This window comes from Cynoglossus semilaevis, chromosome 14 (assembly GCF_000523025.1).
Source record: "Cynoglossus semilaevis isolate Cse_v1.0 chromosome 14, Cse_v1.0, whole genome shotgun sequence".
NCBI lineage: Eukaryota > Metazoa > Chordata > Actinopteri > Pleuronectiformes > Cynoglossidae > Cynoglossus > Cynoglossus semilaevis.
The window spans coordinates 3,505,314-3,528,817 of NC_024320.1; the positions used below are offsets into that span (position 1 = coordinate 3,505,314).

General features: G+C 41.9%; 1 protein-coding gene across 1 annotated transcript in view; it reads left to right on the forward strand.

The window, feature by feature from the left end:
- The window catches only part of nrg1 (neuregulin 1), a 29,935-nt gene extending 6,915 nt beyond the window's left edge, over nucleotides 1-23,020 (forward strand). Inside the window, exons 2-9 of the mRNA XM_025061994.1 lie at nucleotides 3,572-3,759; nucleotides 3,885-4,888; nucleotides 11,751-11,883; nucleotides 15,508-15,566; nucleotides 16,680-16,782; nucleotides 18,117-18,410; nucleotides 20,349-20,538; nucleotides 21,547-23,020. Coding sequence (XP_024917762.1) covers nucleotides 4,141-4,888; nucleotides 11,751-11,883; nucleotides 15,508-15,566; nucleotides 16,680-16,782; nucleotides 18,117-18,410; nucleotides 20,349-20,538; nucleotides 21,547-22,107 — 2,088 coding nt within the window. The 5' untranslated portion in view covers nucleotides 3,572-3,759; nucleotides 3,885-4,140 and the 3' untranslated portion in view covers nucleotides 22,108-23,020. The remainder of the gene's footprint in view (nucleotides 1-3,571; nucleotides 3,760-3,884; nucleotides 4,889-11,750; nucleotides 11,884-15,507; nucleotides 15,567-16,679; nucleotides 16,783-18,116; nucleotides 18,411-20,348; nucleotides 20,539-21,546) is intronic.
- The last annotated feature ends 484 nt before the right edge of the window (nucleotides 23,021-23,504 follow it).

Consider the following 23,504-nt stretch of genomic DNA (forward strand, 5'->3'; position numbering starts at 1 on the left):
TAGTATTATCATTATTAATATAAGATCAACTTAAATCTAAAAAATAGGAAAAATGAAAACCCATTTTCAGTGCTGAGTCTAACCTTTAATTAGATGGTATTCAAAAATCACACAGTAGACAAAGACATTCATTTAGAAAAAAAAAATGACGAGAAACGTTTAGATTCTGTTTAAGTTAAGACAGACAATGAAAAAATTACCTAGTAAAAGTTAATACAATTTGGGTTAATTAAATAAGAAAGTTAGTTAATTAATTATTAATATTAGTATGTATATGTGGCTATACATGTAAACTCTAATTGTAGTCCTCATCACCATCAACAATCTCACCATTAACATCATCATCATTGTCGTCATCATCATCTTCATCCTCCTCCTCCTGCCTGTTATCATCATCACCATCAGCCCCCCTCAGTTACAGATTGTTGTTCTCTGTTTCAGACACAGAAACTGAAACATTACAACATGCCAACTCATTCATTTTCTCCATCCCGTCGTCTGATGATGTCATCTCTGTTTTTGTCTCTGATTGGTCAATGAACTGAACTCTAATTATGACTGACAAACACTGGTCTGATTTGTTATCTGTTGTCCTGAGTCACTCTGTGGACGTTCACGTCCACAGAGTGACTCAGGATGACTAGGTTAGACAATACAGAGATATGTTAACATGGAACACACCTGAGGACGACTCTGATGAGAACCACCACTGCTTATTATAAGCTTAAAAAACTTAATGGTAACATTTAAAAGTGTATGTAATATATAATGCTAATTAATAAACACAAAACTAACCTTGATAATTTAATGAACAACTCCAAACTGTGGGGGAAAAAAAACAAAAGGAACAAAATAGTTCTTATCTTTCCAAAACAAGGATTAAAGGGAACTAAAAAAATCTATTTATTGCTTTAGTCTGGTGCTTGTTTATTTTTTTTTCTCTCAGCCGTGGTCTTTGTTTTCCGTTTGCAGAAACGCTGAGCGCAGGATCAATAATCAGGTCCCTAACTCAGGGGCCTGACAGGAAGTGGTCCAGCACAGATACCATTACTGGTATTAATCCTGTCTCTGTATTGAAAGGGTCAGCGAGGTGTCAGCGTCCGCCTGACCTTTCATCTGCTCTTCATCTTGTTTAAGCCCCCGACTCTTTCTCTCGCTGGGCTGTGAGACTTGTTAGCCTCCAGGGGGAGGGGGTTGTGATCTTAATAGTTTTTATTGGTGGTCTGGGGGCCTTCAGTCATTCTCTGAGAGGGGCTGGCTTTTATGAATGAAGGTAGAAGACACAGATGCACCCTGGGTCGAACTGCACGGGCCCCTTAGGGTGGATAGTTGCTCTTTATGCAGATTATTTTGAATTTTTTATGTAGTACATAACCTTTAATTACATGAATGGAAAATACTGGCCACACAGTGGCAAATGTTGGTATAACGCTTGCCTCTACAATCCCTGGTTGGTCTTTCCTCTAGAGCAAGATGATCACTCGTTTGTAAGTTTCCATTCCCAGTTGATCTTTCTGTATGGAGTTAGGACGTTCTCCGCATTTGTGTGTTGGTTCTCCCCAGGTACTGCAGCTTCCTCGCACAGCCCAAAAACCTGCTTGTTTGTCTCTCTATGTGGCCCTGCGATGGAGTGGCCAACACGTGTCGTACCCCAGCCTCGCCCGCAGATAGCTGGGATTGGCTGCAGTGTCCCCAGCGACCTTGAAAAAGGAATAAGTGGTAGATGATGGATGGATGGAAAATACGTCACAAAAACATCTTTACCGCTAGTATCTTACATCATCAAATAATCATGAAATTGTATTCAGCAAAGACTTGGATTTTTATTTATTTAAATATCATTACATGTACAGACCTATATTACGGAAAAGTGTTTGCTGATATGTTCCAAATATTTAATTTTCGATTGCGATATCAACCATTTGGCAAAATCCACGAACTGCGTTATCAGGTTTTTTTTATCTAAGGAAAAGCTGATATTGATACTTACAGATAATTCTGCTAACATCGGGCAGATAATACCGATATTATCAGACATCCCTAATTAAATGTTTAGCTTTGATAGTCTTTGATGTCATTGGCCAATCCTGACCCTGTCTTCTACATGTTTAAGGCAGTTGAAATATATTGTAAGCTAAAGTTGGTGCTACCTACCGGTTCTTTTCTCTTGAGCAAATATTTTAAGCAAAACAACACCAACCACTTGCACAAAAAGGCAACCAAGCTTTGTTCTTTTAATAATAATAATATTGGCATTAGAACAAACACATTTTTAAATTTCAAGTTCTAGCTACTTTTAAGCCTATCTTTAGCAACTTCTTTCCAACTCTTCATTAACTAAGTATTTTAGCTAACCCTTTGCTAACCTGAACAGGCTAGCTCACTGTGAATTTCAACTGTTTTTGTTTTCGATGCTAGCTACATACTTCCTGTATGTAGCCTGTAGCCGTTTTATCTAAAACATTCTCCTAAAACATGTTAGCCACGGTTGGCTTTGATTTTAAACAATACAACTTCAAAACCTAAATGACAGTAGAAACACTCTGTGTGGGGTCATATTTGAAATATATGATTTCATATTAGTCACTCGGGGCTGTTTGTTGCTAGCTGCTAGCTTATTTTTGATGTGTGAGCTGCGAATGAGGAAAAGGGAGTACGGAAATCAATTATTTAAATTTTGTATTTCCACATTTTCATCGAAGAATTAAATTGAATATTTTTGTTGCTGTTGTTACTGGAGGGGCTAAAAAAACATTCTTCAGAGGGAGGTCCACAAGATAAGAATATTAAAAACCTCTGTTTTAGACAATTCTGTGTTGTATGTAAAAACTTGAACTTTCTTATTTGGACCAGCGCCTCTGTACATCCAAGTTCAACATGGAGACAGAGGAAAGTGTCCAAACATGTGTACGTGTGCACGTGCGTGTTTGACCGGTGTCACCGTCTCGTTCATTATCAACGTTTTCATTTTACACTAGTTAGTTAGATTATTGAATGCGGATACTTGAGACGCAGCAGGACACAATGGCTGCGTCCTCGTGGGCTGGATCACATGTCTCCTTCCCCTTGACAGAAAACACACCCTTTGGTATCAGCATAATCAATGGGGAGTGGTTCTGTAAGGGGGGGGGGCGGGCCGGTGGGCGAGGTGCCGCCGCAGTTTGTCGGCCTGTGATTCGCTGACGTTCACTCTAATTGGATCAAGTAGGAACTTGCTTAGCTGGATGCTTTGTACTGGGATTGGGAGCAAAGAAGGAGACAGGAAGAGAGTCGGAGAAGAGGGAGGAGGAGGAGGAGGAGGAGGAGGCCACACAGGCTGGTCTGCCCAACACTTGTAGAGGAAAGATTGCAAGAGGAGGGGTGAGAGGAGGATGGAAAAGGGGAGTATCCCGTCTCTTCTGCCCTTCTGAGCTGCTGCTGCTGCAGCCCCCCTCCCTCCACTCCTGCTCTCTCTCTCTCTCTCTCTTCTGCCCTCTGCTGTCTCCCCCACTTTTCACTTTTTGCCAAGGAGCCTGTATCTGCTGTTGCCAAAATTGTTGCTCAGTGTGTGAACTCATACTTTTATTATTAGAGGAAGGGCACCTGCCTCTCCCAGATGATTCAGCCTTTCAGCTGCAGAGCTCAAACACCAGACGGCATGTCCCTGCTGCCACTGCAGTGCCCGGCCGTCCTGTCCTCTCCACCACAGCTGCTGCTGCTGCTGCTGCTGCAGTCGGCCCAGCTCCACCACGGCGTCTCCTCAGCTGAAGTCCAGTCCAGGTGAGTGACTGAGTGAGCTTCTCAGGGCTCCTCCGCCACGACTTCACTGACAAGTGAGGAAAAGAATAATCCCTGCTTTTCCTTGGGTTTGGTTTTCTTTTTAGTTTTTTTGTGTGTGTCTGCAGCAGAGTTTGAGTTTTTCCTGTGAGAAGAGCATGAGTGAGGAACTCCACCTTGGCTCTGCGTACCTTCTTCTTCCTGCCTGCTAACAAGGTTTGAGCATCTTCGCTTCCCCTGTGAAAACTCCGACTCCGTCAGACTCTGCAGCCTCATCGTGATGGAAACCGTGCTGGAGGAGACCGGTGGCAGGCAGCCACTGTGCGATGCCCAGAGTGAATAGTCGTAGGAGCAGCGAGACCCCTCGTCCAGCGGCTGGACGGCATGACTGAGGGAATGGAGGACCTCTCCGCAGGGCCGGCTCCCCCTCCAGGATCGGCCTCCCCCACCGGCTCCGCTGTTGATACTGGACAAGTCCCTGAGGAGAAACCTGAGGAGACAGAGGCAGCTGGTGAGAGCGGGGAAGAGAAGGAGGAGGAGAAGGAAGAGGAGAAGGAGGAGGAAGAGGGTGCTGAGGGAGCTGCAGAGGGAGGTGCTGAAGCTGGTGATGGGGAGCATCTGGGTGCTTTGGGAATTGTGGCCTTGCCAGGGACCTGCTGCGTGTGCATAGAGATGGAGCAGATTAATAATTGCCTGCACTCAGAGAAAATCTGCATCCTGCCGATCCTGGCCTGTCTGCTCAGCCTGGCCCTCTGCACCGCTGGCCTTAAGTGGGTGTTCGTGGACAAGATCTTTGAGTACGAACCCCCCACACACTTGGAGCCCAAACCTATCGGACAAGACCCTATTATCATATCAGTTGACCCCACTTTAGGACTGACTGTGTCCGTCCCTCACTCTCCATCTACCGTGTCTCTAACCACCTCCATCCCTGGTACCCCAGCTCCTCCTGAGGTGCTGGTTGAGGAGATCTCCACACGTGGGCCGTACGTGCCCCGGCCTCCGCTGGTGACTCAGTCAGACACCACCGTTACCCTGAAATACAACGCTAAACGCACCACTGCCACACCAAAGCAGACTACGCGCCCGCAGCCCACGCATGAATCCAACGACATTATCACCCCAACGATCTGTAAGTACCCGATACTTCCTCGCTGAGTGATCTTTCTTCTCTTCAGACAGGTTGATACAAGCAGGAAAACCTGATTAACCTTGGGCTGTGAGAGTCTGCAGAGACGGCCACAGTCACACAGTGATAGGAATGAACAAACTAACAAACTTAAAAGCAGGAAATGGGTTAGAAAAGCAGCCAGGTTGTCATTGTAAACACGGCGTTCTGTCATTAGTGTCAGAAAAGAGTGTGTTTTTCGAGAGTCCAGGACACGTTAGGACACGCAGGGTGAAGCATGAGGCCCATGACTAAGCCTCAGAAATGTTGCTCCACACAGAGAGAGGTGTGTTCAGGCCTCCTTCACACCCACACTCAGCAGATGCGTGGTGTTCTAACCCCTTCCTCTTTAAGTATTAATGACCCCCTTGAACTACAGTACAACTGGTGATTTACGACAGCCACGGACGCCACTCCAAGGTTTTATTTTAGCACTTATTAGTTCGGCGGAGTGAAGTGCACAATGTGCCGCGTCCCAAGCACATTTCCAGTCATGAAAAAAAAAGTGAAAAATCAATAAATGATGCACGACACAAACGGTGGTACAGTGAGACTTCCTGTTTGTTGCCGGTGCTCCATTTCAAGGTCAGAGACTGCTGGAGGCTAATTGATGCCCCCTCCATCCCGCCGCCGTCGCCACTGGGAAAAACAACCCACTAATACTGTCTGCCTGACCGCGGCTCACCGCCACGACATTTCTGTTGTAGTCACATCGGCGAGTGTGATTTATGACACTGTATCCGGTTTAGCTAATTGAAGGTGACACAAGTGGGATGTAGAGGTCAGGCCCCAACCAGTGTCTCTGGAGAGGATTAGCTTAAGCTGATCGGACGGTAGACCGTAGGTCTCTTCTATTCACACAATTATATATCATTAGAATTATCACTGCTGCAGGTGCCTTTATACAATCAATCCAAGAGTGTTGTCTTTTCTTTTTTTTATACCAAACGCCAAATGTCCCGTGGTCCACGTTCAGGTCAAACTGTCAGGCCCAAACAAACAGAAGTCCCTGAATCAGCCATCAGAGGAGGTTTAATCACTCTAATGTGGAAGCCAGTGCACTCTAATGTGCCAACACTGTCTTCTAATCTAAAAAGTCTCAGAGCATTCGTGACTGGCCAAAAAAATGAATGTCTTCCAGCAGCTGTCTCCTGTCTGCAGACTGAATAAATACAATTTATGGCTCTGGTCACATGGCTCTGAAATGAATCTAGTAATAACAATGATTCATATTATGCATACATATATATATATCATTGTATTTTAAATGCAGATCAAAACTCAAACCATACATATATATATCAGCGTATTTTAAATGCAGATCAAAACTCAAAAGATTACAATTAAGAAGTGGGGTACACATTTTGACAGGTTCACCTTTATTAGAAAAAAGGTGTATATAATAAGTATTGACTCTGAAGTATAAGTCAGGACAGTCTTTCGCATTTCTTCGGATTAAGTTTTTTTCTTCGCGGAGTAAAGCTCTAACGTGATTGGTTGCAGTGGAACAAATGCCAAGAATATTTTTAGCCCCAAAAATTCTACTACAGTATATGTAAACAGATCTGGATTTGCATCTACGGTGACAATCAATTGGAATATATGTACTGGTATAAATACATTCTATTTTCATCTGCACTTTTGTAGAAGGAAATTAAACAGGAGAGGGCGACAAACTAAACCTCAGGCTCCAGTACTCCTAAGAAGCTGCCAGACCAGTTCACATGTTCCGACAAGATGGACACCCCTTATCCGGCCCAATAATCTTCAAGGATCTGTCTGAGGTCGTTGGCCTGCATGTAGCGATGTAGTAGCCTTTTCTGTTAGCATGGTGATCCCGGAGTCCATCCGCTATCGTGTGGCAACGAATTAGCCTCTCGGGGGCAACAGCCAATAATTTGGGGTTTCCGGTGTAGACAGTTGATATCCTGGCCGGGACTAAAGAGTCTTCCGTTCACCATTTACTGACAAGCAACATGAGATGAACAATGAAGTAACGATTAGGAGACCACATTTTTTTTTTCCAGCTCTAATTGCTTTCTGCCTCTTTTGCACACTAACCTGATTGGTTCAAGTGAAAACATAAGAAAGTAGGAGTTGTCCAGTCTGAAAATTAAAAAGTGATTAATCATTGTAGCGTTTTTAACGCCATCTCTAGTCAGACATTTTTACATCAATCGTGGTAAAATTAAAGATCAATCACTGCTATAAAGCTGTGAGAGAAGCATTTCTGATCACATGTGATCAAAAAAGCTAACTACTGATGTTAAAGTGGGATTAGCCTAGCTGGCACAGAACTCACTTTTCTGTCTTGCGAATGTAAAATGATTAGTCTGTCAGTATTACTGATTCATACGCAGAATATCGTAGTAGTGACTGATGAAACAGCAGTATGAGTAACATCCAGAACATTCCATGTGTGACTGATGAAACTATTTCCTCAGGTCTTAGCCTTTAGGATTACAACTACTGAGTTGTTTCATTCATAGTTTTTACAATGATTTGTCCTGGTTTGTAAAAGAAGAAAGTGCAAGTTGCTGGTACAACCGTAACTGCTGTGCCTTTCAAAGGCCCTTGAACGCACATGCTAACGCTAATTACATTAAAGCATTCATCTTATTTCATTTTCTCCACCGTAGACATGTTCTCAGCTCAGACATGTTTATGTCTATCAATATAACATTCAAGATGAGCCGCAGCAACTGCCAGAAATATGTAACTGTAGCACTGAAGTGAACAGTTTAGAGATGTTGGATAATTTCATTTTTAGATTTAGTCATATATGCAAACTATTCTGACTAGGCTAATTCTAGTTTAGCAAGACGAGAGGTCAATGTTCCTTCTAGTGAATAATGAAAAAATAGTTGGAGATTAATAATGACTTACATTCAGAATGTGATAACACGTTTAAAAAAAATCTTGTCAACGTATTTGGCAGTAGCTTTCATGTATATTTGCCTAATGCATCCACAATGGCTTTGACTTTCATTGGTCCTTGGTCGGACATAATAGCACTCACCACAGTACATTCATCTTTTTCTTTTTTTTTTTTTTAAATCTTCCCCTAGTTGCTAGGTATGTCATTACGTATCTTCGAACTGATTTTCTTCCACTTTGTCATTTCGGTTTCAACGTGTCTCTGCACTTTGGGTCGGCTAATGAGAAGGGCCTTAGCGTTATGAGGATCTTTAAACAATGAATGAAGTATTGATGAGCTGCACGCAGCAGCACATCATCTTACAGCGTTTAGCAGCATCCGCCGCGGTCTTAACGTATATTTATCTCCTGATGGAGGCGTGCGTATTTAAGTAGACTCAGCTCTCAGTCAGGACAACAGCTGGGACCGATGCGGCGTTTCTGACACTCCGTCTTTGCACCATGAAATATGTACGTGTTCAAACTTAATAATGTATGACCAGATGTCTGGTAGAATGTGTACGCTAAAACTTGATGTAAATGGTGTTGAAAGGTCATAAAACTTGAAAGTCTATCGCCTGAGGAGAGTTTAGATAACTTTTGTACAACAACAAATGTTGCCTAATGGGATAATGGCCAGCAGCAAAATGACACAACCCAATAAATCCTTCTAAAAAAAAATAAAATTGTGAAGGCTTGATGAAACAAAAAGCTGAGCTAAAGTACAAATTAATTTCCTGTTCAATAAATCTTCTTGTCTGAACATTAGCTCAAAGACTGCAGAGTGTCTGCGGGATATGTTTGACACGGTAGTTTTAATGTCTGATCTGAGTGTCGCTTACAGTAGCTTCATTTCGCATGGCGTGATACAGTGCAAACATCGTATAAAAACTCATTGTTGTCTCCTGCATCTCAAATGCGTGGCAAAACTCTATACTCGGGTCCATTAAAATACTTCACGATTCACTAAATGCGTGTACTTTTCCTGTAATGTTTTGTCGTTGGTTTGGCAGTAGCTGAGAAATAGAAAATACTTCTATTATGAGATTGGGTTTGAAGCTGATGTAGCCATTTGAAATGGTCCATGTTTGTTTCTACAGGTTGTGGTAACAAACATGAGAAACAACCTTCATGGTTCATCAACTTCCTCTACCTCCATTTCCTGTTTCCCTCCTACCATTTCTGTCGTGTAAATCAACTCACACAGGTTGTTGCTACAATAAACAGATAGCCAAGATGGGAGGTTAGATAAATTGGCAATAACGTGATGTGGTTGGCTAGCACCTTCCACTCTGGTGCTCGAGGTGAGGCGTATTTTGTGTTAAAGATTTCTTAATTTGGCTTTAAACGTGAGGCGACAGGCCTCTAAAACATTTGGGCGATACTCCACGCCGGAGACAATTTATCATCAGAGACTGCAGACACAAACGTTGTGTTTTCTATGGTCCAGTTGGTCCGACTGTCATCATTCATGTGTGCACCCCTATGCTGTCTTTTTCAAACTGAAGTGCTCTGTGAACAGTATTTTGGTGTGTCCAAATCACTGGGACCACACAGCTACATGTGTCCAGACTGCAACATAGAATGGACACAGAGACAGAGTCACACTTTAAGGTCCAATGACTTCTGCTATGGTCTGCATGATAAGAATGTGTGTTTCATCCACCTCTGTCCTTAACAGTACAAATAGACCCCTATGCTGATGCCCACATGTAGCCCACTTCCTGGGATAGTATGCGTATATGGAATGTACCTTCTGTGTACACAGTTTGTTTAGATCATTTGTCATGTTGGTCACCTCCTGCCTCAGTTCACCTTTTTTTTTTTTTTTAAATCTCTTTGCTTTCTAAACACATAATCTTATATTGTGTATTCCTCTCTGTTGGTTTGCGTACAGACATTCGATGTGTAACCTTGACGAGTGCTGCCAAGTTCTATCTTGCTGAAGTGGTGCTAAGTCACGTTCGGGGCATTCGATGTGTAACCGTGACGAGTGCTGCCAAGTTCTGTCTTGCTGAAGTGGTGCTAAGTCACGTTCTCATGAACATGGCTGCCGATTAGTAGTGCATATATATTGATGCTGGTGTGGAACTGTATGAAATATTTAAACATCTGTGAGGAGTGACTTCTAGTCTGCATCTGTGTTCATGAGAAAACCACTCATGGTTTCAGTCGCTCCCTCCCCTGTCTTTAATGGAACTTTAATGAAAAGTCAATTTTGTACATAAATAGGTCAGAACCCAGCGGTGGGGCTATGCAGTCAGTGATGCTCTCAGTCAGGCCCCACCCATGCTCCTCCAAATATGGCCGCTGCTGCCTTATAGTTCGCAGTTATTCCTCTAAAATGGAAGTTTGCAAAAATCACATTTCATTTATGAGCACTAAAAGCTGACATGTTTGAGCTTTACCGAGAGCAGACAACAAGCGGAGAGTGTGTTTTTTTTTTTTTTTTAATCTAAAAATAAAACCCAGGATGTGGTTATTTGCCCCGGTCACCTTCTCCTTCACAGACGTGACTGCAGAGGCAGATTCCCTCCTGGTGCAGTGAGGATTCTGCTTTGTCCTTGACAGCAGTTGATAGGAACATCATCCACTGCCGCATAGTCACAGCTTTGCACTTTTTAGCCCGGGCTCTGCTCAAAGAGGAGTCAAATAAAATGAGGCTGCTGGATGAGCTCCAGCTGCGTCCTTGCTCTCTGCTCGCCGTTGTGCCGCCGTGTACGGGACACCGTCAATCCAAACGCTGTCGTTCGGGAGGTCACGATCGATAGAAACGTGCAGGAGCCGAAGTACGGCAGCTGTTCTGATCTGTATCTGTCATTCATGAGCATAGGCTGCCGTTTGATGCAGAACGGGGAAACGCTGAGTAATGCTGAGACAGGCTGGCTGAGCAGTATTCACTGCACCACAGCGAGTCAGTGTCAGTGATGACGTCCTGAGTAGACCCTGAGCTGCATTTGTGAAAAGGAATGAGAATATGTATGTATGTATTTATACATACATACAAACGTGTATATATATGTATGTATGTATATATATATATGTACATATATACATATACTGTATATGCATTGATACATACATACATATGAATATATGTATTTATACATACATACATATGTGTTCATATATATGTATGTACGTATTCATACATACATATATATGGATATGTATACATACTAGTTGCCTGGTTACCCCCACATGGGCACTTACCGGACACTTAAACGTGGCCACTGTTCACTTTGGTGATGGGTTAAAAGCAGAGGTCACATTTGGTTGTGTATATATATATTGTGTGTGTATATATATATAAATATATATATATATATCTGTGTGTATGTATACATACATGTACTGTATGTGTATGTATACATGCATATATCTGAATGTATGTATACATACATACATATATATGTATGTATTTATACATACATATATATGTATGCATATATACATACATACATGTATACATGCATACATAACCAACATTTTGAAGTTATATGTATTAATGCGACAGTTCAGGAGACAATCAAAGAAACTGATTAATATATACGTTTAATACACATACCTCCTCTCTTTGTCTCTCATCTCCTTCCCTCTGTTTTCCTTCTTCGCCTTTGTGTTACTGCTCTGGTACTAGAACAAACATGTCATGTAATTAGTACATATCATTTTCCTGCCGAAAGGCAAACCAATAAAACCTAGCAGCACACGTCAGGGTTACTCTTCAAACTCTGGTATCACTACAACAGGAGCCAACACGACACAAAAAATATTAAACATTTCCGTGGAACACACACACACACACACACACACTTGTACTAGTTCAGTCATTGGAGATGCATTTACAGTAGGACATAAGGACACTCTGTGTGTTGGGTTCGTGACAATGTCCCCGTATCGTCCACAGCTTTTACCAGCACCACGAGCAAGACCTCGAGTCATGTGACCCGCTGCAGCGACAGCCAGAAGAACTACTGCGTCAACGGAGGAGAGTGTTTCACCCTTGAAATCACACCAGGCAGCACAAAGTTCCTCTGCCGGTATGTTTTTGACAAATACTATGTCTATATATATATATATACTACATATATGTTGGACATAATCAGTAGCTGTATGTGAAGACAATCAATGCCTATAAATAAAGACCACCAACAAAGATGGATGACACAGACCCATTTTCTACCCCTACACAAAGGCGTGTGTGATGGATGAACTGACCCTTTTCCAGGGTCAGACACACCGTCAGTAGCTTTTTGTTGCAGGTCTGAGTGTGAGTGAAGGACTGAGGTCTCAGGGCTCTTCAACCAGCTACAGCACTTCATGGATTTTTATTGAAAGGCCAGTGTCCTCTGGAAATGGTTCAGCTACTCATTTATGATGGGCATTGATTAGAATTCACCAATTCCAATTCTGTTAGAAATGTTCCATTATTGAATGGACTTCTTTTTCGATTTTCATCGGGTTACGAAATAAGATGTAGTACAAATGAATTGACAAAAGGTTAACATGGAGTACACCTGCAACTTTAATAAATTAACCTCCTCTTTGTTGAGTTATAAAAACCTGAGGTAGCCTCTGAACTAGCCTCTGAGTTTCATTCCTACTCCTGATATAAAGTTATGGTCTTTGTAGAAAATAATTCAATCTTAAAAATCTCCAAAACAGAAAAACAGAGGAGAAGGGCTCCTTTAGCCACCTCTGACCTCTGACCTCTGACAGTAACAATTGAGAGCTTTTCACGTCTCCCCAGGAACTAGCGTTAGTGTGGTAAACATGCCATTTTTTACACTTGCGCTTCTTACAGCGTAGCGTCAGAATATTTTGTGACCCCTACTCATCTATGTACACTCAGGCCTAAACTGTCTTTCTGGAGTGCTATGGCAAAGACGACCGAGTGTGCAGTTGGACACAGTTTGATCACTGCGGTGATCACAACTGTTTTTGGCTTCACAAAACAAGGTGTGACACAGCTAAATATAACCATGTCTCCCCAGGTACTAGGCACAGGTGCTAATGAAAATCAGATTCCCTAATGTACCACTGGAATAAACTGATGTACCACCAGTGGTACACGCACCACAGTTTGAGAACCACTGCGTTAGTGTGGTAAACATGCCATTTTTTACACTTGCGCTTCTTACAGCGTAGCGTCAGAATATTTTGTGACCCCTACTCATCTATGTACACTCAGGCCTAAACTGTCTTTCTGGAGTGCTGTGGCAAAGACGAGTGTGCAGTTGGACACAGTTCGATCACTGCGGTGATCACAACTGCTTTTGGCTTCACAAGACAAGGTGTGACACAGCTAAATATAACCTTTAGCTACCTGCTAGAGATATTGGTAAATGCGAAACCGTCCAGGGCATAACCCCGCCCACACCCAGTGACTGCTGGGATTGGCTCCAATAGTCAGTCGAAGATAAAAGAATGTTAGCTGTTGTTTAAAGAGCGATAAAAAGCTGTGAAGAAAATGGGGTAATTGTGGCTTCAGATAAACCTAAATATGTCAGAGGGGGCAACTGACACTGTTTATTGAAGCTCAATCTCTTATCACACTGAATCCATACATTTCTGTAGCGACAGTCAAATTGAAGTGATGTTGTATGTGTTTTTGGCTAACTGGGACCAGATGCTGTTGTTTCCATGACAATCACCTTTTCTTTTTTTTTTTTTTTATCCCCACCTGTTGTCCTGCACCAGCTGAGTCTTGGATCGTGTCCCTGTTGTTGTCATGTCTGTGTGTTTGTCCCCGTGTGTCCACGTGTCTTACATGTCAGTGCTGTTTATCTCTTGTCCCTCTCTACCCATCAACCAGGTGCTTGGCTGGATTCACTGGGCACCGATGTGAACAAGCTGTGCTTAAGACAGTCTCAGACCCAAAACGTATGTGAACACGACTGAACTCAACCACACATGTCATTGCTGGTGTTTCACCCTTTTCTCAGAAAATCCATGTTTTCCCCAGACACGGTGATGAAACCTGAGCTGTTGCTCCCGGGGCTCTAGGTCCAGTCTGTAGGCTTTAAGCACTTTCTCCTCGGAGGAGTCGGGCACTGAAATTTGCATGTACTCCACATCTCATCTCCCTCCATCCGTGCTGTTGAGAGAGACACACATTAACCCTCATCCTCATTTTATCAGAAACTAATCAGTAGAATATCCTGGGGTTTTTCCGGCGTCCAAACGAGTGTGATTTTAGAGAGTAACTGTAGATAAGCGTGAACTCTGATTGAGTCGTCAATGCTTTGTTATAGAGAAGAAATGCTGTAAAGAAAAATCTTTTTTTTTTAATGGTTTGACAGACACAGAGGTTGGCTTTTACAAATCTAAATGTACTTACTGTACTGCGTTTGTACTGCATGGGTGTAGTTATCATCAGAGTAAGATCATGTGAATCTGCAATTGTGACATTGTCTCGTACTAACACTTCTTGAAATATCAATTAAAAAAAATCTATATATATAACAGCATATATATATAAATATATAAACGTTATAACAGATTGATTAGATGCGTTTAAATACATTCAAAGCCACAAAAAAATACATTTTTAACCACGTGACGACAACAGGCGGTCAACTTGTTAATGGTATGATTTGAGCAATAATTTCAAAGCTTTTTATTGAATCGCGATTAATCGCAGTTGTCCAAAGTTAGCTCATGATTGCACGTTTACTTTATTTAATCCTAACTGTACAAGGAGAACTGTTCAAAAAAAAAATTTTTTTTTTCAAGTTTACCCTCCTACATAGACTGGAGTTGACATATATGTTTGCTTTTCGCAAATGTTTGTTTATGTCAAAAATCCAAAACAAGAACAAATATTGTCCAGAATATTCTCCAGAGAAATATCAGTGAATGAGGGGGACATAATGTCCCATAATGCTTGGAGGGTTGCTAGGAAGGTTGTGTCTTTCGAATAAAGTTTACATGCTGCCACCTAGTGTCTGGAGGCTTGTTATCATTCAAGCATTACAGCAGTGGTACACTTATGTCCAGTGTGCCATATTCCACTGGAAGACCCTCACGCTCCCTCTGGCACCTTACCATGCACCTGCCAGGGGGGCCCGCCCCACTATTTGAGAAGTACTGGTATAATCTCACGATGTCATAGTGCAGTGGTAGTTCGTCTAGCAGGAGTTTGAAGTTAAAGTTTACTGTTTAAAGTTCAGAAGTGTGTAGTAGAGGACCGTGAAATTGTTTTTTTTTTAATTTGCTGCAGCACAGTGAACTGTGTGACACATTTCCAGAGGTAAACCTCCGTGAACAAACTGCAGTCCCACTCTTGTCTGACAGGCCCGAAAAATCTCCTGACCTACTTTCTGTTCAAAAATACCTCGCAGAGGAGATGTGGATGTGGAGCTCCCTGCTGCAGCTGCAGAGCTAGGACTCCCACTAGCTCTCTGCTCCAGATACATGCAAATTTCAGCCTGCTGATGAGACCACATTTAAGACTGTGAAAACTGGATCAGTTTCCCGATGCCCTCGCCTTTAACCGAGGGTCATCCGGTAAACCCCAACCGTGAAGGTCTGAGCTGATCGACATGACGACAGCCAGCCCTTCCTGCCAACACCAGTGATGACTGCTGTGGGATTTTACACGACTCATGTGTGAATTAACTCCCTTTCTCTTTGCTCTTCTCTGTCTCTTATTTCCTGCTCAGGTGTCCCAATGAATTTACCGGTGATCGCTGCCAAAACTATGTAATGGCCAGCTTTTACAGTATGTCTACTTTCTTCTCAGTCTGCTGGAGCCCAGCATGTTCTCCTAGGATCTCTGTCCCTGTTGCTTTAGGATGGTTCTTATTTTAAAGATTGATGGTTTATGCATTTATCCCTTTGTCCTTCTTTCAAACCTATTGCATGCTGGTGTGGGGGTTTTTTTCTTCTTCTTGTGTTTATACATTTACAAAACGTGCATGTTCCTAGGTACTAGTGCATTTCCACTTGATTTTCCATTTCAAACCATTATTTTTGATCCAGTTTGCACATCTGCATTTTTTTCAAATTCTCAGTGACCCAGTTGTTTTATTTCTGACTATGTGCTTAAAGTGTAACTGCACGTCCAAGACTACATTCTCACTGCAGGCAGTAGTGGCCCAAATCGGAACAGCACAATTCACAGTGACCTAAATGTTTTAGTTACCCTTCATTGGAGCGGGACATACATTACAAATCTGCCCCAGAGGAGACGCCAGGTGGCAAGAACAAGGGTAAACAGTGGACAAAGAAAAACGTATGACAAACAGTGATGATGGAGCTAGGCTAGGCGTGGGCAAACTTTGTGACTCGATACTCCTAAAATTGAAAAATTGGGCAGATAGATTGAGTGTTCGTGTGAACTAAGTCTAAAATGTTTAAATGCTTTTATCATTTTCTACACCATCTATAGAGGAAATTACAAGGTTATTTGACCTGTGATTTATTGAAGTTTTTTTTTTTGGTTACTCTCTCAGATCAGTGTAGTGTTCTACATTCAGTCTTCTACAAGGCTGAAAGTGTCACAAAAAAAAACAAAAAAAAATCAGCCCTTAATAACATGCCAGCTGCCTCCCTCCAGAAAACCACCCTTCACTGACCACACAGTGTAACACCTAGTCACCCCAGCTCCACCTTAACTGCTGATGACCCGTGGTTTGGTCAGTCTGACCTGAAACCTTAGGCTAATCACTACTGAGCGCCATCGTAATTGCAGCGTTTGGCCATAGGGAGGCAGGTCTGAGCGTCCTACTCTTTGGGTTTATGGTTGTGCTTTTCTGTTTCTCTATCCTTGTATCTGTGTGCGTGTGTGTTTGGTCCAGACCCAGTTTTAAGCGTGGACTCTCCTCTTTTTCAGAAGCTGAGGAGCTGTATCAGAAACGTATTTTAACAATATCAGGAATCTGCATTGCGCTCCTAGTGGTTGGAATCATGTGTGTGGTTGCCTACTGCAAAACAAAGTAATTCAAGTCAAATTTTTATGTCTCATCATTCATCAATTAAAGATACACCCCCGGTGTTATTATTGTGTCTAATGGCAGTCCCCCCCAAAATAAATAAATAAATAAAACCTTCGGTAGTAACACTTATGTTCAATGAAAACAGTTAAATTAATAACTATTATTATATTCAAGGCAGCATAATACCAGTGATGCGCATGTTCTGTTAGCGTAAAATGCTAAAAGGACCTTGGTTTGAGCGAGTGAAGGGTTTACAAGGTAACACACTTTGACTTCCTGTCGGAAATGGCTTAAAGCGAAAGGAAGCAGAGAGTGTACCATTATTTAAAAAAAACAAAAACAAACTTTAAGTCAATGTAGTCAACTCTATCAGATTAACCTTTTCCACAGGAGATATATACGGTTGTCACTGCAAACGGCCATCTCTCAAGTTAAAGGTCACGTTCATGTGACTGATCGATTTTGATTACATTTCGATATTATTAAAAAAAACAAACAAAAACAAAACAAAAGACCAGGAAATCTTTACTCCAGACCAAATTCAACATCAGTCCAAAAAAAGTCCTAAGTTAAGGACACAAAAAAAATATATAAGTCATACAAGTATAATGTGTAGCTGGGACATAGAGATCCTTTTCAAAAATGTAACCATAGATCAACCAGTTTGTAAATTACATTAGCATCATGTCAGTTAATTATCCACCTGTAGTAACATTCAACCTTATTCATTTTCTTTTTCTAAATATAATAATATAAAAAAATATAATAAAAATAAGACTTCTGCTACTATAAGTTTGTAATCACAGATATAATCGAAAGCGTCATCTGCATAATGAAAATCTAGTTAAACTAAAATAAAAGGCTGTGGTGCTATTTGACACAATAACAATACCTTGAAGTGTATTTTTTTATATTTCCCTCAATATTTCCATTTCAAAATAAAATATGAAGCTACTATAACCCAGCCAGCATGGCCATGTGGGTCTGAGTCTAGGTGGGCTATAAAGTGGGAGAAGGTTTGAACAGGAAACATATGAGGGCTCCACATAGTTACCCCCTGCTCTTTTCCCAACAGGGGCAATTCATATGGGGCCCTCATCAAACCTGCAAACAAACCTATGTGGGTCCCACTTTTCAGTCCACTTAGCATCCACACGAACGAACAACATAAAAATGCTGGTTGGGCAAAGAAAAAAAAAAAAAAAAAAAAAACTACAGCCAAGCCGTAATGACTTCAGATGACTTTTTGGGGTAAATCATTCAGGCTCTCCTTTAGTGTACCCCTCAGTTTGGTGTGGGCTGCTTCACTGTCTTCTTTGTTTCCTCACAAACAGAAGGCAGAGAAAGGAGCTCCACGACCGCCTGAGGCAGAGCCTGAGGAACAAGAGGAGCATCAAGGCCAATGGTGGGATTGGCCCCAACCAGGCGGCCTCGGCCAGAGGACGCCGGATCTCCAACATGCCTCTTCAAGATTTGCAGGTCATTAATATGGGCTGGTCAATATTGGTACTAGATAGGGTTTGTATGACTTCCGATCTTTTAAAAAAAAAGAGTTTCCCAAACTTTTTTGGGCCACAGCTCATACAGCATATATCATCAGGGCAAACCCAATGGCACAACACCGAACAAAAATCTCACAAAAAATATATATAATGAAATATAATAATATTCTGGTTTAAATTTACTAAGAAATGTTTAGTTGAAGACAACGCTGATATACTGGCAGGAATTAAAGAAAGACACAAAGATCTTCTTCAACAGCTCTGAAAATCTTTTCTTAGTTTTAATAACCGTCTGCTGCCACCTAGTGGAAGAGGATTTCATTGCTCTTTGACAAACACCAAAATTATTTGCAATAAATACTAGTTTTGGGACATTGGATAATTTTTCGCGGCACCACTGTACTAGTGTGCCACGGCACAGTGGTTGGGATTCACTGCATTACACGGACAACTCTCACACGCTCCTCCCTTTTCACGTCTCCTCACCGTTCTTTACTCTGTCCCCCCAAGCGCAATAGGAGCCTATCAGTTTATGCTAAACAAGCATAAACACAATGACAGCCAATCAATGTCCATTTCAGGTGTGACTGACCATTGTTTTCCACCCCCAACAACTCAAGCACAATACATAAAAACGGATTTTTATAAAAAATGCTACTCGCATACAGCAACAGCAAAGTTAGAGATTAAAAATTTGATTAACGCGATTAAAAAACAAAACGCTCTAAATGTGTCTAAATTAATTAATTCCAAGTCACGCATTGATTTGACACCCCATAAAAAATTAAATATATATATATACATATATATACATACATATATATATATATATATATATATAATTTCACTATATTGCGAAATATAGCAAAAAACTAAACTAAATGACATTATAAAATAATTATACATACAATAAACCCAAACTAATAGACATTATAAAATAATTATACATCCAAAAGTTTTGTCTTTAAAAATGTGGATACTTGTTGTGAAATTGAGATAAGTGCAGTTGCGAGCGATCGCTTGTAGCTTTGTTTACCTAGACAAGCTCGTACACAGCATGCTATTGGCTAGTACCAGCCGTACTCTGGTGTACTGCTCTTCTGTTCCTCAAGCTGATTGGCTCATGGATCGTAGCATCTCTCAGTATCTCCCCTTGTCTGTTGACAACTCTCTCGTTCGATTCGCTCTGCGTCGCCATTCTACAACTCCACTGTGCATATGTGGGAAAGGGTAATACAGTCTAGGGAGGGTTGATAACTGTGGGGGAGGTTCGTAAAGAGTAAATATATACGTAAATATTATAATTGTCTCGCATCTACTTCGCGGATTTTCCCTTTTTGTGGTGGAACGTATCTATCACGATAGGAGAGGGAAAGATTCCAATCCCTGCTTTTCTTCCTGAAGCCAAGTGGAAAGATGGCTTAAGGTGCAGTACCAGTGCTGAACTCTAGGGGCTGGCAAAACAAAATTGACAATTGAGTAAATAGAAAGTTTTGCTCAGTCCATTTTAAGTAAGACCTTGATATTATGAACAGCTGTATTTCGGTTTGTCATTTCTGACAATCCGACACAATACGCTTTTTAATCAATAATTTTGTTAATGTTTTTAAAATAGCAGTGTGATTACCACTGACTGAATCAGCACCTCATACAACCACATTCTGGAAATTATCTCACGGAAGTTTAGCCGTTAGTCAATTAAAAGCTGAGAATAATTAACTCCAGTGAGCTTCCCTGGTACTAGAGGTGTCGCTGGCGTCACCATCTGGAACAGAGCCAGACATTTCGATCAATGTGAAGGTCTAATGTGGGGCTGTGTATCAAACATCAGACACTGACTGATCCCCCAGTGATCCTTACCAACCCAATCAGATTAACCTGCAATTCCCCTGATCAGATTAATATGCAGTAAAACTGTAGAAGGGCTCATAAATCCATCTGAGTCCTCAGTCTCTGAGCTAAAACAAACTACCTCCTTCTATTGATGTGATCAAGGTCTGGAGGCCTGTCTGCTTTCGTGCCCCGTATAAACGCCCCCCCCTCCCCTCCTCCCTGTCTCCGCAGCTGGAGTAATGACTGGAGCAACACGGTTCTGTCTGACACTGAGTCTGTCTCGGTGATGTCATTGGCGGAGAAGAGCCAAAGTGCCTCACAGGGTGGCCGGGGTCGTCTGAATGCGACTGCTGGCACCAGAGACTTAAGTGCTAGCTCAAAGATGCGCCGAGACACACTCACCTCCGACAGCGACTTGCCTTAATGTACAAGGTAACGCAAATTTTTACCTTTACGTCGTAAGACAGAGCTCTCACCGTTATTAAACTCAACCAACAGTTATCAAATAAAATACCAAATGCCAACACTGACCTTGGCATCCTGTATGTACTCTAAAACTCCAAACGTCGACTTTGATCTAGAAAAAGAATTCAACAGAACTATTGAGAAAATATGCATTTAATTTAAAGAAATCTTCATTTATCATTATGAAATAATTGCAGTAACATTTTTTAAAATGATTATTTTCCTTTCTGCCAGTTCGGCTAGGCCAGGCGTGGGCAAACTTTTTAAATCGCGGCTCACAATTGTCCTAGAATTGAACAGGAGGGCGGGTCAGGAGCAGATAGATGTCATGCATAAAGGATAAATGGCTAAAATTATCATTTTCTACGCCATCTATTGGGGAAACGTGGGTATTGCAGAGAAAAGACAGAAGAATAATGATAATATAAATAAATTATAAAATTTGGAAACGTTTCCCGGGATGGATTAAAAAGCTGAATGGGCCACATCCGGCCCCCGGGCCTTAGGTTGGACAACGTTATACATTTCTATTTCTTACTGTTGGACAGTATTTCCAGCAAGAAGAGCATCTAAAGGTCACAGGAGTTTCAGGAAACCTTCATTTGGATTAAAGGAGGACCTTGTTGAAATGTAAAGGTCAAAGGTCACTGAGACCATTCTTCTAAATGCATTATCTAAATTAATTTCCCTTAAGAGAATCCTTTCAAATTTGGCACAAATGCTGCCGTGGATTCACAGATTAATGGTTTCGATTTTTGCAGCCAAAGGTTAAACGTCAAGGTCACGATGACCTCACTAAACACCTCCTTGACTACAGAGAAAAAAATAAATAAATAACCACAGGGTGGAGGTTTTGGTTTGTTGGTGCTTCTGTAATAGCACGTTTCCTTCATCCATGTAACTGCAGCCCTGTGACGTTTCCTCCTCTTTACCCAAATGACTGTCAAGGTTGTGTCTCTGTTGAAGGTTTTCATCTGCGGTGACTCAGCTGTCTCCGGTGACCTCTCCTCCGACTCCAATGTCCCCGCCATCAGAGATGTCCGCCCCGCTGTCCAGTTTGGCCATGTCTGTGCCCTCAGTGGGCTTAAGCCCCTCCGGTGAGGAGGAGCGCCCCCTGCTGTTGTCCAAAACACGTCAGACTCACAAGTCGTCGAGCCGGGATGAACAAAAGAGGAACTCCGCCCACTACAACCACGGCCATGTAGCCAACAGCTTGCCCCCGAGCCCACTCTTCACCATGGAGGATGTAGACTATGAGGTCACGAGTGACCACGACGCCACAGACAACAACATCAGTGAGTGCAACACGGAAACACCACTGGTCCCCAACGGTCACACGCTGCATCACGGGGAGTCCGTCGACAGCGTTGTGGATGTGATGGAGGTACCGCAGGAGGAACACATACCCTTTTTTGCCACAGAGGGCGCTGAAGCCCTGCTGCACAGAGCTACGGACAGCAGCAGGACTAACCCAGCATTATCAAACAGTCAGTGTGACGTCTACGGTGTCCACCAACAATCCTGATTCAGCTGCTGTGCAACAACCGCTGAGAATCTCCCCCTGCGTTGAGGAAAAGAAGAAAGGAAAAAAAAATCACAGTTAAACCTTAATTTTCTATAAATTATTTGCTGTGAAAGACTTTCAAAGATAAATGGAAACTTTTATTTTGGAAGTAGCATTCGAAGAGTTTTATAAGAAAAAAATGTAAATAGGTTACAAGTCCTGTAGGTAAAGTGCCATACTCCAGTATGTATCGACGGTTCACGGTAGATTTCAGCGCAGACAAATATCAACGGTGCCTTTCTGTTAAGTTTGCTTATGAAGGGATCTGCAGCGTCACATACTGGCCATGTAACCTCCTCCCCGATCCTCCAGTAAACGGTGAAAATAAGAAATGCTGGCTGCCTTCAAAACTGCTGCGGTGTGTGACGCGTCGAGGTGCATGATGCTGTTCGTCCTCATGGTGGAGTAAGGAGCAGTTTACCTTCATTATCGGATTTCTCTCCGAGACCTAATCGACATTTGGGACTGATGTTTGGAACATGTTTTCACATATCTCTGGACTACTGCACACATAGAGAATATTGCAGCTGTTAAGAAGAAGCTGGATCTATGTTTGGGAGGTTGGGACACACAGAGCTAATGGTCAACTGTCAATCAGCAAATGCTTAACAGTATAACCCTGCCATCACTTTGCCTTGTGAAACGGCAAACGGTCACAGAGACTAAAGCCATATCCAAACCAAAACAGGCGTGATGTGTTCGATGTGTTGCCAGGGTTGGTCTTTTATTGCACTAGCTTCAATGAAGTACAACCTTATGAACCAAGTAAATGCTAAATGCTAAACACAGGGGACAATCAAATGTACAACATCCCACATGACCAAATTGCTAGCAAAGTAGTTTTGAAAAAAACAAAACAAAACAAAAAAAAAAAGCTTTTACTTACAGTTGGTACCAGAAGCTGCCATCTTGGTTGGGAACTTTTTGCCACTTCCTTGGGTCAATACCTGGGAAAAGTACTAACATAAGACAAGCTCTTAATTATAAACTCTGTGTACAAATGTCCTCAACACGTTATGTTTATATGTACATCCGTAATGTTTTGCTGTGACAGTCAGGGCTGCTAAAATGTTGCTTACATCTTGTCTAGTACTCTAACAAAAATTGATTGTCTCACTGTAGAATGTCTGAGAAACCAGTTATGGACATACAATATGTGGAACGTCACCATTACCTTTTCCTGGTTACGTTGACAAATATGGTATGTTGCCACCTGTTGGTCCTGACATTCATTGCATCTCATGTGTGCAACAGAAGCTACAAACATTACATGGAAATGAGTCTGTATTTTTCTGCAGTCCCGATGATTGCTCAAAAAATGTGCACAGCTCTTTTGGGGCGAACGTCGACCGACAGTG